The following is a 14,406-nucleotide window of genomic DNA, read 5'->3' as shown; positions in this document are numbered from 1 at the left end:
TTTATTAAACCCTTTTTTATTTTACAATATAATAGCTTTATTAATTATTAATTAAACAAATTATTAATCATTAAAAAAAGATTTTTGTAAAGTCCTTTTGAATTGGTCAGAAAGAGTAGGATTGTGGCCTATGAAAAATGTAATGTGGAAAGATATACATACACACTTGACTTTATGGTTACTGAAAGCCTTAACAGGATGGACTACACTCAAAAACAAGTCTTCAGAATAAGATATTTTTATAAGATTTTTTTTATTATAATTTATTTATTATGCAAAAGCACTTCCCTTCAAATTAACCCAATTTTTTCTAAAATCATTCATTCTTTCCTAATAGAACTATTCAATTCATGTATCTTTTGATATCCCAATATACATTGCATAAAAATAAAATATTGCAATGTCAGTTTTCGATATCAAGCATTCCTAATTGTTTTGTAATCTAAGCTACAAGTATGTAATGCCACACATACTGCACTTACGTTTGTATTTCAAACACTAAATGAAAAGCCAAAGTTTCGGCTTGAATGTATAAAATTCAGTAATCCTCTTATAGTTGTGCTGTCGTTACGAATTCAGCATCCTGCAGGATTATCATGATAGAGTAAACAGAGATAGAATGTTCAGTTCTCAGTCCTCTTATTCCACAATGACAGCTACTCTCAGTTGTTGTAGAACAAAGACTTTTGGCACCATGCTGACACTCATTTTAGGGACTTTCACACCAGAGGAACCTTTTCATAGTTCCTAGAACTATTGGCAGAAGTAACACTTTTTGGCTCATTCGTACCGCAGGTACCGGAGTAGGAACGATTTTGTTTTTTAGGAACTACTGTTGGGGGAACTAAATTAGCTCCTACTTCAGAGTAGGGTCTAAACCAGCACAATAGGAACTACCAGTGGCGTAAGTGTACGCTGATTGGCCGAACGCATTTCAAACACCGGCACCCGGCATTTTTAAAAAGTTCTCGGGGAACTATCCTAGTGGCTAGTTCCTATAAATAAGTTCCTAGAACAACCTGGTGTGAAAGCCTGGTTACTTTGGCAACCAATGTAGATATGCAAATATGTACAAAAAAATGTGATCTGATTTCATAACTTGCAAAAATGTGTAGACAATCAATCCAAAAGATTGGGTTTGAAAAACAAATCACAATTGGGTACAGCAGAATTAAACCTTACTTTTCATTCACAACATTCAGAGATTATTTGGAGTAGTCACCCACCTTTCTACCCACATACACAGGAATCCCAATGATCATTGCAGGTATAGCAATGCCAGCAATAAGTGCAATGCCAACTGGAGCACCCACAAGTGTCCCCAACTGCCACAGGATTTTCTTCTTCCTGCTCCAGGGCTTCTTACCCCAGAACGTGCATCCTGAAGGACTGTGAAAGAAACAGAGAAATTAAACCTTGAAATGTAACCTTAGCATACACACACACACAAAAAAAAATCTACTACTCTTTGACCTTCATCTGTTCTCACACTGTCAATAATGCATGATTTATATCATTTGGCCTTATATTGTGAACGTTGCAGTGGTCTTCAGTACACTGACCTTAAGTAGTGCAGGTCAGAGATCTCCTTCATACACAGCCAGCAGAACTCACAGCCACACACAGCGCAGGTCATGTGATTACAGCTCCCATCATTCATCTTAATGATGTAGGCCGCACAGCGGGGACATGGCTTTATGTCATCGGCTTTAGGGACACAAGACACAGCGGTTAAAACCACTCCTCGTTGAGATTTGAAAACACAGTATGTGACTTTATAAGGTTTGTTTAAACTGATTGATTGATTTTATAGCAGTGATTCCTAAACTTCAAGAATCAAACTTCAGTGAGGCCCACATCTGACATAAGATATAGCACCAATAAAACAGACCAAACTTTGATGTCAAGTGGCCATGGGTCTGCACTGTGTTAGTGTGCGTTTTGTGGGCTTACTAGCAGCGCCGCTCTCCTGGCTGTAGCTGAGTGACGATGATCTGAAGGGTCTCAGACGGAGGCTCTGAGCTCTCTGCTGTCGGGCGGCGTCACAGGTCTGATTTGGGTGCCACAGCTGTTTACAGTGGTAACAGAACTCCGTTCCGCAGCCCTCACGACCACACGTGATCTTTGGACAGCTGGCACAACCGAAGGCAATGACTGCATACCTGTCAAATCAAACAGACAAATACTTTCACAGCTATACACGAACATACTAGAAAAGATGCATTAGCTCATACATATCTGAGGGCACCCATCTAGCATGAAAAAAATCAAGATCAACATTAGTACAATTACAGTAAACTAATAATTAGTAAACTAATCATTCAATTTGTTCATTATCCAAAACAAATATGCCATGTTACATAACTGCAGCTATCTGGTAACAGCATGGAGTCTTTTTGACCCCATCTAGATTAACAGCCCTGCTAATTCAAACTGATGGCATCATCAATTACCGCTGGCAATGGCCATTGTGACCCGATCTCTATTAATGAGAACTTATTAAATGATGCTGGAAGCGGTGCTTGTCTGCAGGGATAATGGTTGTTGGAAAGTCACAAGGGGGCAGATGGAGTGATCTGAGAGAAAACAGTGACAGGATCCCTATGCTAACTGATGTGCGTGCTAGACAAAGTTGCATAAGAGCCTACAACAGTCCTTGTAATGTGATAAAGCACTAGAAGCTGAGAAGCTTGAATGTGCGCAAAGACGACATGATCTCAAAACCTCATGAAAGAGTCTTATGTTTGCATGTGGACTGACATAATTACACAATTTAATTTGATACAAAAGAAGCTACAACTCCTTGGTGCAAACCAGATGCCATTTGGTGAACTGTCGGTTTTCAGCCTGAGAAACACCATGACATCTGTTTCCACAAACAATGTGGCCTTTGTCATTAGAGTTTGCCATTTTTCTAGAGTCGTCTGAGAGTGTAAGAGTAAACACAATGCTGGAGACATAAGACACCCCCCTGGCTGATCTACAGTCAACCCTGACAAAAAAAATAGTAATGTCAAAATAAGGATAGTGACAGCACAAGAACAAAAGTCACAGTATGAAACATGGCACAAAGCCTTTCCACTAAACAGAAAATGTGCTCAAATTTTTAAACATGTCTTCCAAGACTTTAACCTTACCTAACCTTAGCCAGCCCTGTCGTGCAACAATGCAGAATCAATGCAACTCAATCCGTCTGCTATTCCCATTAACTAAGAACATGCTCTGCTAAATGTCTGACAACCAGAAAGTGTCTGAAAATTTTTTTTAAACCCAAAATTTATTTTTGCAAAATGTTTGCTTAAAGCATTCTTAAAGCATTTAACATTCCTTTAATTAAATATAAAGGTCGCTTGCTTTAATACTGTTATCTAAAGCAGGGTTTTATAACCTGGGGGTCACCCGAGTTCTCTTGTAGCTCTTTTCCACCAGAATAGTTTGCGTTCTTGAGCCAGAGCCGGTTCTCGGCCAGGCAAAATGGAGCCTGTTGCGAACTGGCAGCATATTTCCACAGACTTGAGGAACAAACAGTGCTGCTACGTGTTGTTTACATGACTATAAGGAATCTAAAATCAAACTGTGTGCATCCCAGTGTTTGTGCAGGCAGTGTGGCACTTCTGTTTTGCTGTTCACAGTAGCGGGAGTGATTCTAGCTTATCGGCAGCTTACCTTTCGTGCACGCACAGTTTTATATATTTAGCTATAAAGAGCAATGTTCTGGCCAGGAATCCACTTTTCTGCAGTGGAGACACGCAGAACAGATCAACAACGCACAAGGTCCAGGAACCTGCACCAGAACAATATCGCTGGAAAATCTCTCTCTGATCACCCCTCAAAGCATACCACAATATGTCTGCAACCTGCCATGACACATTGACTAGTTCTTGTTTCCTCCATTCTTGATGGTGCTTTGGCACGTTTTAAAAAAATACCTAGAAAAAGTACCTAATTTATCTAACTGGAAGAGCTCTTTGCCAGACACAACATCCTCTAAAGCAGAGGTCTTCAACCCTGCTCCTGTGGACCCACTGTCCTGCAAAGTTTTTCCAATCTGCTTCAGCACACCTGCTTCTGAATTTTCAAGTGATCCTGAAGAGCTTGATTAGCAGCTTCAGGTGTGTTTAACTAGGGCTGGAAATAAACGTTGCAGGACAGTGAGTAGCCAGGAGCAGGGTTGAAGACCTCTGCTCTAAAATGACAGGTTAATAGTACCTACTGAGAAAATAAACAAGTGTAAACGATTATCAAAAAGGACAAGAAAAAAAGTTGTGTTAAAAATGTTGTGTTATTCAAACACAGGGCACAGCTGGATGCAGATCTGAGTGCTTAGCATGACAAGATTTGCTGCCAGGCTCTCCACTGGCCTGATAAAGACTCCATTCAAAGTGACAGTGTCACCAGTGTCAGGCCTTCAAAAGCGCTGATCACAGTACAATACTGTGCCTTTGGCTTGTGTTAACTTCAAGATGACGTCCCAGACAGATCTGGCTCAGAGTGCAAGCCGATCAAAAAAGAGAAAATCTGAATCCCTGCCCAATATCACAGTGCTCATTGTAAAAGTCTCTGGGGCCTTTTTAATAAAAACATTTACACTACTGTTAAAAATTGAGGCTAACACTTATTTTGAACTTTCTATTCAAAGAATCCTAAAAAAAATCATCATCACAGCTTCTACAAAAATATTAAGCAGCAGAACTGTTTTCAACATTGATAAGAAATGTTTTTTTGAGCAGCAAATCAGCATATTTGAAGGATCATGTGACACTGAAGACTGGAGTAATGGCTGCTTGAAAATTCAAACTGTCATAAGGATAAATTACATTTTAAAATATATTCAAATAAAAAAAACTCTAATTTTAATTAATAATAATAATAATAATAATAGCAACAGCAAACAATGTTACTGATTATGTATTTTTGATCAAATACTTGCAAGTCTTGATGAGCATAAGACTTCTTTCAAAAACATTAAAAAAAATTCTAACTGAGCCCAAACATTTGAAAGGTAGTTTACATTCATGTATACTTTGACAGAAAGATTAAGAATGTAGCTCGACAATGTGAAACCAGGTATAGCTTAGCTTGATTATAACTGTGCATGTAAACATACATATTGACGCTTCTAAAGTCAATTTAGGTAAGAGGCTGTTTATAAATGCTTACACACACACACAAAATGACCTCTACACTCGCACGTCAAAACAAACAGACCACAAATAAGCAAACACACACAACATGCAGACATGGCAGCTGTGGCAACACAAAGGCAGCTGTGGCAACATCACAACCATGCAGTTAAAAACCAAAGCAGCGATTTAGACCTAACCAGGAACAAAAAAAAAAAAAAAAAAAAGAAGTCATGAAAACCCCAACTGCCATCATGCTGCTATAGCAACAGGATGTTAGCAGCATTGTCAAAGTCCCTTTTCAGGCAAGTCATTTCACTCGGCAGCCATCTTTGAAACGCCTCTCAGGCAGCTATTTCAGTCATGCAAGTGCAGCTCTCATCTTTGAATGGGGAGTATCAAATTCTCCAAAGCTGTTCACCAAGCTTACAATTCAATTTCATATTTGAAATCACCAATGAAATCTGACAACAACTGTATTATAAATATAGTTTTATATGTTCAAAAAGCATAAAAAAAGTTTATTTTTCAGGCTAGAGCAGCCAATGCACATGTGCAGTCCTAATACTTATCGCAATATTTAAAGCCAAAACAGTGTTAATATCGTTAAAAACTATGACGAAAAATGGTCGTTGACGACCTTTTTTCCCCTGACTAAGACAAGATGAGACACCCACGTCATTAAACGATAACTGTGACAGTATCAACACATGCAGTATCGTTGACGAAAAAAGATGAGACTGAAATGTGTAAAAAAAAAAAAAAAAACTTGACCAAAACCACTTATTTTTGTCGAATAAAGGAGGAGACAACATTCCAGACTGTTTTTTTTACGAGAGTTCATGCTTAAGGTTGCCAGATTTCAATAATTTAAACCCCCAGTCAGAGTTTTCTACCCAGTCTTTTCAAAAGTATCTGGCAACCATGCGCTTGTGCACGCGCTCTCTCTACACTGCTGAAGAAGCGCGGATGATCTGAAAACACAGACAAGTAAGCTGGAGTTTAGCAACCTTCATTTGAGATCATCTACTTAAAGGTGCATTGCGCAAGTCTCTGAGTTTTTGCAGAACTATGCCCCCCTCTGGCAACAAATGAAACTGCAACACTGCAACTGAACGCGCATGACGTCACGCCCAGTCTCAAATTCGGCCCGAATCCCTCTTATTTATTTTACTGTACAGGATTATAGAGGCAATCGCAGTGATCAGAGAAGGGCTCATTCAGCCCATCAAGCAATTGTTTAAGCATGTATGGGTTAGAAAAACAGGTATTTTTAACATGAAAAGTTGCATAATGCCCCTTTAAACTAAAGTGTCATTCAGTCGGTCTGTGTTCTGTCACGACCCGCTTGCGCTGTTTGTTTGCGCTTAAACTTTTCTTTTGGTTTCTTAATTTTAAAGGCCCATGAGTAACACATCGGTACACATTTTCAATGGTTGCATATTTTCTGAAGAACAAATAATGTTGAAACTAGAAATGTACCTCTTTTATTTTTTTCTGTAAACAATTAAACATTCCTGAGTGCCACAAATAGTAGCCTAGGCTATTTTTCCAAAGTTTGTCCCTGTAACTGTAAAGTATCTCAATATCCTTCTATATACTCATTCTTAATAAACTTTTCTTATAGGCCTAATCTTCATTTTTAAAGGCCCTACATGGTTAAATTATTGAATTATGTCTAGAATTATTGAATTTTACCCATTTTCAATATAGGCTATAGCCACACCAACGGATATTATTGTAAATATCATCAACCTCTATTCAAAACGATAAACTTAAAAGTTTTTTTTTTTGTTTTTTTTGTCTTGTCTGCCAGGAAGATACATAGATGACATGGCATATTATTTAAAAGCACAATAACTGGATGTCTTTGAAATTTCATCCAAAAAAGCATTTAGACAATGGCACTTTTTTGAACTAGGCCTATATGTTGTTGCAAACAAGTATGAATAAATAAAAAGTGCATACTTTCCAGATAAAGAGAACTTAGATGATTAGTATGGGCTGCTTTTTAATGCTTGAGACTTTATTGGTTATTTTGTGTTTCAATAACGCGTCCAAGAATATGCTATAAGTTACTTTAATGAAAATGTTTTTCTCTATTTAACATTAACTTACAGTTAGGGCTGGGCGATAAAATGATAACGATATGTATAAGTATTGACAAGATTGACAAGTAATCTTGAAGCTGAAAACTCTTTGTCAGCTTTAACTCGCTTTTGATACTGTACAACGTACCTTGTTCGATTTAAAACTTGTTTTGAATGACAACAAAACAAAACTTATGTTGTTCTCCAGTTCAAAATCAAAGTCACGGAACCTTCTACCTATCACTACTTCTCAGGGCTCCGAGACGGAGTCTGTATCTCAATACAAGTATCTTGGTATTCTTATTGAAGATTCACTCTCTTTTAAACCTCACATTCAGCAGTTGGTAAAAAAAATTGACCAAAACGTCCTGAATCTTAAGAGGCCGGTTTCATTGGTTGATTTTAAATTACTTTTAAACGACATGGAGGCTACACAAACTGGCTGCAGATGTTATGACTGACTATTCGGACGATCCTTGCTGTTGTTTATCGCTTGTGATATGAAATTCAGATTTTTTTATGACTTTATAACTATTTGTTACTGCCATAAATTGTTGATGTTATATGTTATATGTTTTTTTTATTTTTTTTTTATGTCTGTGTAACCTTGTTAATTGTGCTGCTGCCTGCCTTGGCCAGGACACTCTTGGAAAAGAGATTTTTAATCTCAATGAGTTTTTTCTGGTTAAATAAAGGTTTAATAATAATAATAATAATAATAATAATAATAATAATAATAATAATCAACATCAATAAAAAATGCGTTCGATAAAACATTTGATATATTTTTTTTCTTCGTTGGAAGAAACCAGAGGTTGCGAAGCAAATCTGGTTGCATGAACAAAGGCACTCACTCTCTGGTAACCTAGCAACGTGGGGGTGACACGCTAACAGCTGGTCATGTAACAGTATGGTTGCGCCATATTTTTGTCTCGTGTTGGATTCTTCAGTAACAGAACCGGCGGAGTGATAAGTGTAAAATGAGTGCCGCAACGATTGCTGATAAAACAGGAAAAGTCAGCTCGGCAGTACGGCAGTTTTTTGGATTTTATAAGTCTGACCGTAGTCAGACCAATGTCGTCTGCAAATTATGCAAGACCGTCGTCGGTTTCTCTATGTTTATATTTAACACTTTGCACTATTTTATTACACTTTATTAAGAATTTCTTACGTATTCTTTAATTTTGCACCTTAATGATAAGAGATTGTTAAGTGTTCATTGTGATTTTAGACTTATGTTTACATTTTAATTATTTGAATTTTCCATGGTTGTGTTGACATTTCTGCCTTTATAACTGAGGGATTATAATCAGAGGAAGGTTAAGTTTAAAATAAAAAAAATGTTTAAATGTAATATATTTGTCTCCTGGTCCTTATTTTAAATGGGTCATAAAAAATATCAATAATTATCGATATCGACCGATATGAAACACTTAAACTGTGATACAGTTTTCAGCCATATCGCCCAGCCCTACTTACAGTAGCCTAGCCTAGTAAAAGACGACTTCCCTTTTTGATCACGTCTTCCCTCAGGTAGATTATGTGCAGTCACCCAAACTGATTAATGTTAGCCGGAATCAAAACGCAGACAGTTGAAAGAATCCAGCCAAGATTTTTTTTTTTAAATGAAATGGAAAATTTAAAAGCAAAAATGCAAAGTATTAATAAAAACTATAATAGTATCTAAAAGAGCACTGCTGTTGACCTATATTTGTTTTTTGACCTGGCACTGATTTCATGCATGTCTGAGCTTGGACAGTAATGATATGTCACATGTCCAAGCTACACATTTTTGTTTGCAAAGTTTTTGGTCAGTAAGATATTTTTTGAAAGAAATTAATACTTTTATTAAAAACAAGGTCACACTGGATTAAAAGTTTCAGACATTTATAATGTTCAAAAAGATTTCCATTTCAAAGAAATGTTGTTCTTTGCATTTTTAGTCTAAATGTGCACTTACCCGCAGTCCGGAGCAGGGCACCAGCGGCAGTCAGGGTCTGCCACCAGCCAGCGGCGCAGCATGAACTCCTCGTACTTCTCCATGAGCACACGGTCATTGAGTATCATGCGGATGTCATGGGGGTTGAAGCGCTCTGAGCACTCTGGGCAGCTGATGTTGACCCTGCTCTCAGATATCTCGATGCGTAGATACTGTCGAAGGCAGTCGGCACATGAGCGGTGGTGGCATGTCATGATGTCAGGGAAACGGTCTCTGGTGTGACGCAGCAGGCACAAAGGGCACTCCAGCTGCTCAGAGGTGGAGGCTGATGATGAGGAAGATGAAGATGAGGTGGAGGCCACACCGGGTGCAGAAAGTGCAGAGGCGTGGTCCTGCTGCTGGCACATTTCTGAGTGCACGCTCTCCACACTAGCAATGCCATCCACTCCAGCGGCTAGTGCCCGTGATTTACGAGATTTGGGCTCCCCGCAGCGACGACGGAACAGTGAACGCAGCGAGATGCGGCGTTTTTTAGGCGTCTTCCGTACAGAGGGCAAACTGACAGATGAGGCGGCAGAGGGAAGGTCCCTCTCGGACCCTTGCTGCTGCTGATGCAGGCTCATTTCTCCAGAGGAGGCACTGTGGTTTCCAAAGGACTGGGAAGCTTCTACAGGGAGGGCAGGGAAGGAAGAGGAGGAGGGGGAGGGAGGGGAGAGAGAGGGAAAGGGGGACAGGGTTTTCAGAGGGGAGCGCGAGGTGTTAAGACATGGTGGTGAACTCTCTGCAAGCTGCTCCCTTGAGCCAGGCAGCTGAAGTTGAGCCACACGTGTCAGTTTGGAATCACCAGGCTGGATCTCGACCTGATCTGTGAGAGAAACAGAGACAGAAACTGAGTGAGACAGACTGCACATCTTACACGGTGGAAGACAGAAGACCTCATTTAAAATATTTTTTTGTCGACGATTCAACATCATTTTCAGATGTCAAAGCATTTATGACTACAATTTTTGAGGAAAGTTTATGTGGGAGTGAGGGTAGTAGGAAAAAGGAAGTGGCGTGAAAGCAATCATTTGAAAATGAAATAAATTGTTGACATTTACTCATATAATACAACTCAACAACTGAACTGACGGTAATATATTTACACACACAAACAATATAAAATTGTGTTACAAAACAGAATTGGGTACAAAAACACTTCTGCATAGCAATAGTTCGGTTCACAAATTTCATGTGAACAGCAAGTTTAAAGGTTGAAATTGATTCCTGCTGTCTGAAAACACATTAAAACACTGCCAAGATGAGAAAAACTGACTCAATGGAAAAGTTGATGAAAGGCTGAAAACAGCAAGTTCACAGTAATGAAACCGTTACAAAAAGACTGGAGAACCACTTTTGAACAGGATGTGACATCACTGATACTGTACGGGATAGAAGAAACTAATGCGTGGCAGTGAAAGCCATATAAACCATGTTAAGGAACCTGAGACAGACCAGCAGAACAGAATGTGACCGGAGAAGAGAATGAGAATCCTTCTCATCATTCACAGAGAAGTTCTCCTCGCCCTGCCTGCAGGCCTTTCACACTGTTGTAAGTATCCAACACATCTGCACTGCCTCAAGAGTTCTGAGAGCTCACATTTCAGACCTCAACAGATGAATCAAGGTGAGTGATGAAGAGTCTCAATTGATTAGCACAAAGACTCTTAAACCAAAAGAGGAAGAGACACTCGACAGACATGAATCATCTGAGCTTCCCAAAAATGCTGCAATCTGTCACATGAGAGCTGAGAGGTCATAAGAATCATAATTTACTTAATGACTCACAAAAATAAAAGGCGTTTTCCCACACACTCTCTTTGGCAGTGTGCACCAGCTGTTTCTCTCTCTTATAATCTAAGACTCTGCTGCCTCTAAGCCATACCAGAAATACTTCAGCCTCCTTGTGCAAATACAAACACACACTTTCCAGCTGTTTTTTTTTCTTCACACTCTCCATTCAAAACACACTAGAGAATTTGCTCAGTTTCTCAGTTTGCTCAGCAAGCAGATAGTCAGCCAAATGAGTCCCACTTTACAATTTGATAGGAACTGTGATGCACATTCCCACAACAACAATTGTTCTAAGAATATTCCAAAATATCCAGTGAAATGTGTTTGAAATTAGAATTAGTTTTCCCCAAACCATATGTTGAAATGAGCATCTCTAAAGCCTGGTTCACACGGCAGGATAATTAAAATCGTCCCGTGTGAACCAGGCTTAAGGTACCCGGTTATGTGCAGATCCATGCACACTCAATTGGCTAATATTGCCAACAACCTATTGTGCTTTGGAGAAGGATTCAGTTTAGCATTCTGAACAAACAAAAAGTACTACAAACTAGAGCTGCCCCATAGGAGTCAACTAGGCCTGGGCAAAAAATCGATTGAATGAATTAATTCGAATTTTTTGTTGCGGGCGATTAAAAAAAAAAAAAAGTAAATCGAGTTTTTGTGTAATGATCATTTTGGTCGCATATGCTCCTGAAATTTAATCTGTACGACCTAAAAATATATTTGGGAGCATTTGTGCGAGTGCAAATAATCGTTGTGGTGCGACTTGTTTTAATTTCTCTAAAACAAAACGTTTGCAAATTACTTCACAGTGTGTACCTTATGTGCGCTGATATATAGGCACGAGAGAGAGCCCCGGTCGCGCGCGCGCACAAAACCGCAGTGACCAACAAACCTTAGCTAAAAAACAGTTAACTGTATTGCTTTAAATTTAAATACAGCTAAAATTTGCTTTAAGTTGTCTGCCGTTTGTACTTATTGCTTTCCTTAATAAGTAGGGGGGAAAATCGGAAAAAAATCGAAAAATCGAATTAAAAAAAATAAAATCGGAGATTTTATTTTTAGGCCATATCGCCCAGCCCTAGAGTCAACTAAATGTTACTTGATAAGAGGTGGTTTGGTCTAATACATTTTAATTCGTTGGTTGATCGCAGAAGAGGAAAGGGCCAATACTGTTTGGTTATTATCATAGGGCCTGTGCACGGCATATCGAAAAAATTATACTTCATAACAGAAAGTTAGTGGTTAGTGGGATCATCATTAACAACAGATGCCAAGAGCTCTGTGTGTGTTCACTTAATACAAGGAAACTGAGATAGATGATTGTTCCTGAATAACAACTGAAAAAGAAAACTTAAAATGAAAAATGTTAAATGTTTGTCTAGATTCCCTTTTTTTTGCTTAAAATACACTTAATACCACTCAGGTCAGGTAACCTGTCAAAACACACGTAAAGACACGTATGAACCCTTAAGATAAATGCCATGGCAAGCTGATAACATTCAAGAAAGATAAGATACCATTAACAGTCACAGTGAAGATGCACATTACACTCATTTGCGGTGCATCATATTACCAACACAAAACATACAGATAACATCTACACTGTTCTGCTCAATGGCTTTGGTCTAGTCCTGATAACAGTGACTGGTATGCGCAAACAGATCTTGCTCCTTTCATTCAACATTTGATGGTTGAGCTGCTAAAAAATAAAGAGCACACAATGAAATAAAACTGATTTGGTAGCTGCAATGCCAAACGGCTGACGCCGTTGAACACATTCCCACAACACACCTACATTGTCTAACCAGTATGGCATGCTGTTTAGACACATAATAACATTACTCAAATTTTTCTAGTCAATCAAGGACAATTTCCCCTGCTTGATTTTCCCTAAGACAGCAACAACTGCAAACATACATTTCTAATTTTTAGATCTGGTTCTTTTCAAAAACCCTTTTACAATAAAACTATATTATGCAATATTAAATCACATATTAGAACCCCAGGCACTGGTATGTCTATGGATGAAATGACAATTAAAGACATCAAAAGCATTAGCTTTTAATATTTTAGTACAGGTGCTTTTATGAAGAAAACTTTACAACGTTAAAATAAAAGAAAAAGTAGCGATGTTCCAGTGATAGGGTCTTTGTTTACAAAAGGGGTCGGAGTTCATGTAAACACTGGAGGAGTTAATTAGGCTACATCTGGAAGAGCTTCACAGAAAATTAATTTACTGGGTGTAAATGCTTTTATAGTAAACAAACACACAGTGCTCCGAGAGACAACACACAAACAATCCCGCAGGACTTGCACAACCACAATCTTTAACAACTCAGAATCTGTTTATAGCCGGCATAAAGGCTGCTAAATGGGTGGCTGACATACAACTGTGATGGTACCACATTTTCTTGTTGCGATAATTGCTGAAGCTTTTGTCATGACATACGATATCACAATATTGAAATAGGCTAAGTTACAAAAAAGTGTTTTCATACTTTAACAGGTTTCATAAATATTAATTTAAATAAACAAATGTATAGCCTACATTAAACAGATTAAAGTAATAATCTGTTTCAAACAGATTAAAGTGCAAAAAAATGATAAACTAAATAACAACAGGTAGGGTAAACGTACCTATTAAGCTCAAGTACCCATTAAGCACACTACCATCTTGGAGCTCAGATTATAAAAAGAAACAGCAATGTATTATCCTATTTGATGTATTAACCAATTGATGTGTTTGTTACTATTTACCTCCTGTAATTTTAAACCAATCAGACCATTGCACACTGAGATATGTGTGTCCATGTGTTCACACTGTCTGGCGGCTATTTTCAAAGCTGTCTGAAAACTTTCACCAGAAGAGGAGCCCCTCAGATGTGCATTTTTTATATGTTTAAACATTTATTTTGAAGAAGTACATCTTCTTATTGCAAAATTAAGAGATTAATGTTTAGACTTTTGAATATTATAACCTGGAACCTGGATGTGGGAAATAATTACAGTTAGATCTAAAAGGTAGTTTTAGCAACATAGCCCAGATGCTACAAACATAGCTAGCTTACTAGCTGTATAAGATTGTGTGCTACATTAATATATTACTTCACAGGAATTAATGGCTTGTACTTTTAAATCCATAATATTATAATTTTACATTTTATTGATAGTCTGTGGTTTTAAACTGCTGTAATTTTTAAAGAATTCATATTATTGTTAGGTGAGCTTAAAGGGTGCACTACTATGACAATCACACAGCTTCAGTGTGACATCAATTAGAAAAAGCATAATTTCATAGATATTGTCTATAATAGTTGTTCATATTAAAATTGGTATAAACTTAAGACATTACCTAGATTATTAATTTAGCTAAATATTTTCCTTTAAATTTTAATTTAATATTTATTAATTAAAAAAT

General features: G+C 37.9%; 1 protein-coding gene across 3 annotated transcripts in view; it reads right to left on the bottom strand.

The window, feature by feature from the left end:
- Positions 1 to 14,406, bottom strand: part of rnf19a (ring finger protein 19A, RBR E3 ubiquitin protein ligase) — a 52,515-nt gene that overhangs the window by 10,145 nt on the left and 27,964 nt on the right. For all 3 annotated transcript variants that reach the window (XM_081377598.1, XM_081377599.1, XM_081377600.1), the window contains exons 2-5: positions 9,174 to 10,017; positions 1,954 to 2,162; positions 1,563 to 1,707; positions 1,227 to 1,389 (exon numbers count right to left, since the gene is read on the bottom strand). In XM_081377598.1, the coding sequence (XP_081233724.1) occupies positions 1,227 to 1,389; positions 1,563 to 1,707; positions 1,954 to 2,162; positions 9,174 to 10,017 (1,361 nt within the window). The remainder of the gene's footprint in view (positions 1 to 1,226; positions 1,390 to 1,562; positions 1,708 to 1,953; positions 2,163 to 9,173; positions 10,018 to 14,406) is intronic.

Source organism: Scardinius erythrophthalmus, assembly GCF_964197995.2.
Source record: "Scardinius erythrophthalmus genome assembly, chromosome: 10".
NCBI classification, from domain to species: Eukaryota; Metazoa; Chordata; class Actinopteri; order Cypriniformes; family Leuciscidae; genus Scardinius; species Scardinius erythrophthalmus.
Note: the sequence above shows the minus strand (reverse complement) of the source record. Positions and strands in the feature narration are given on the sequence as shown.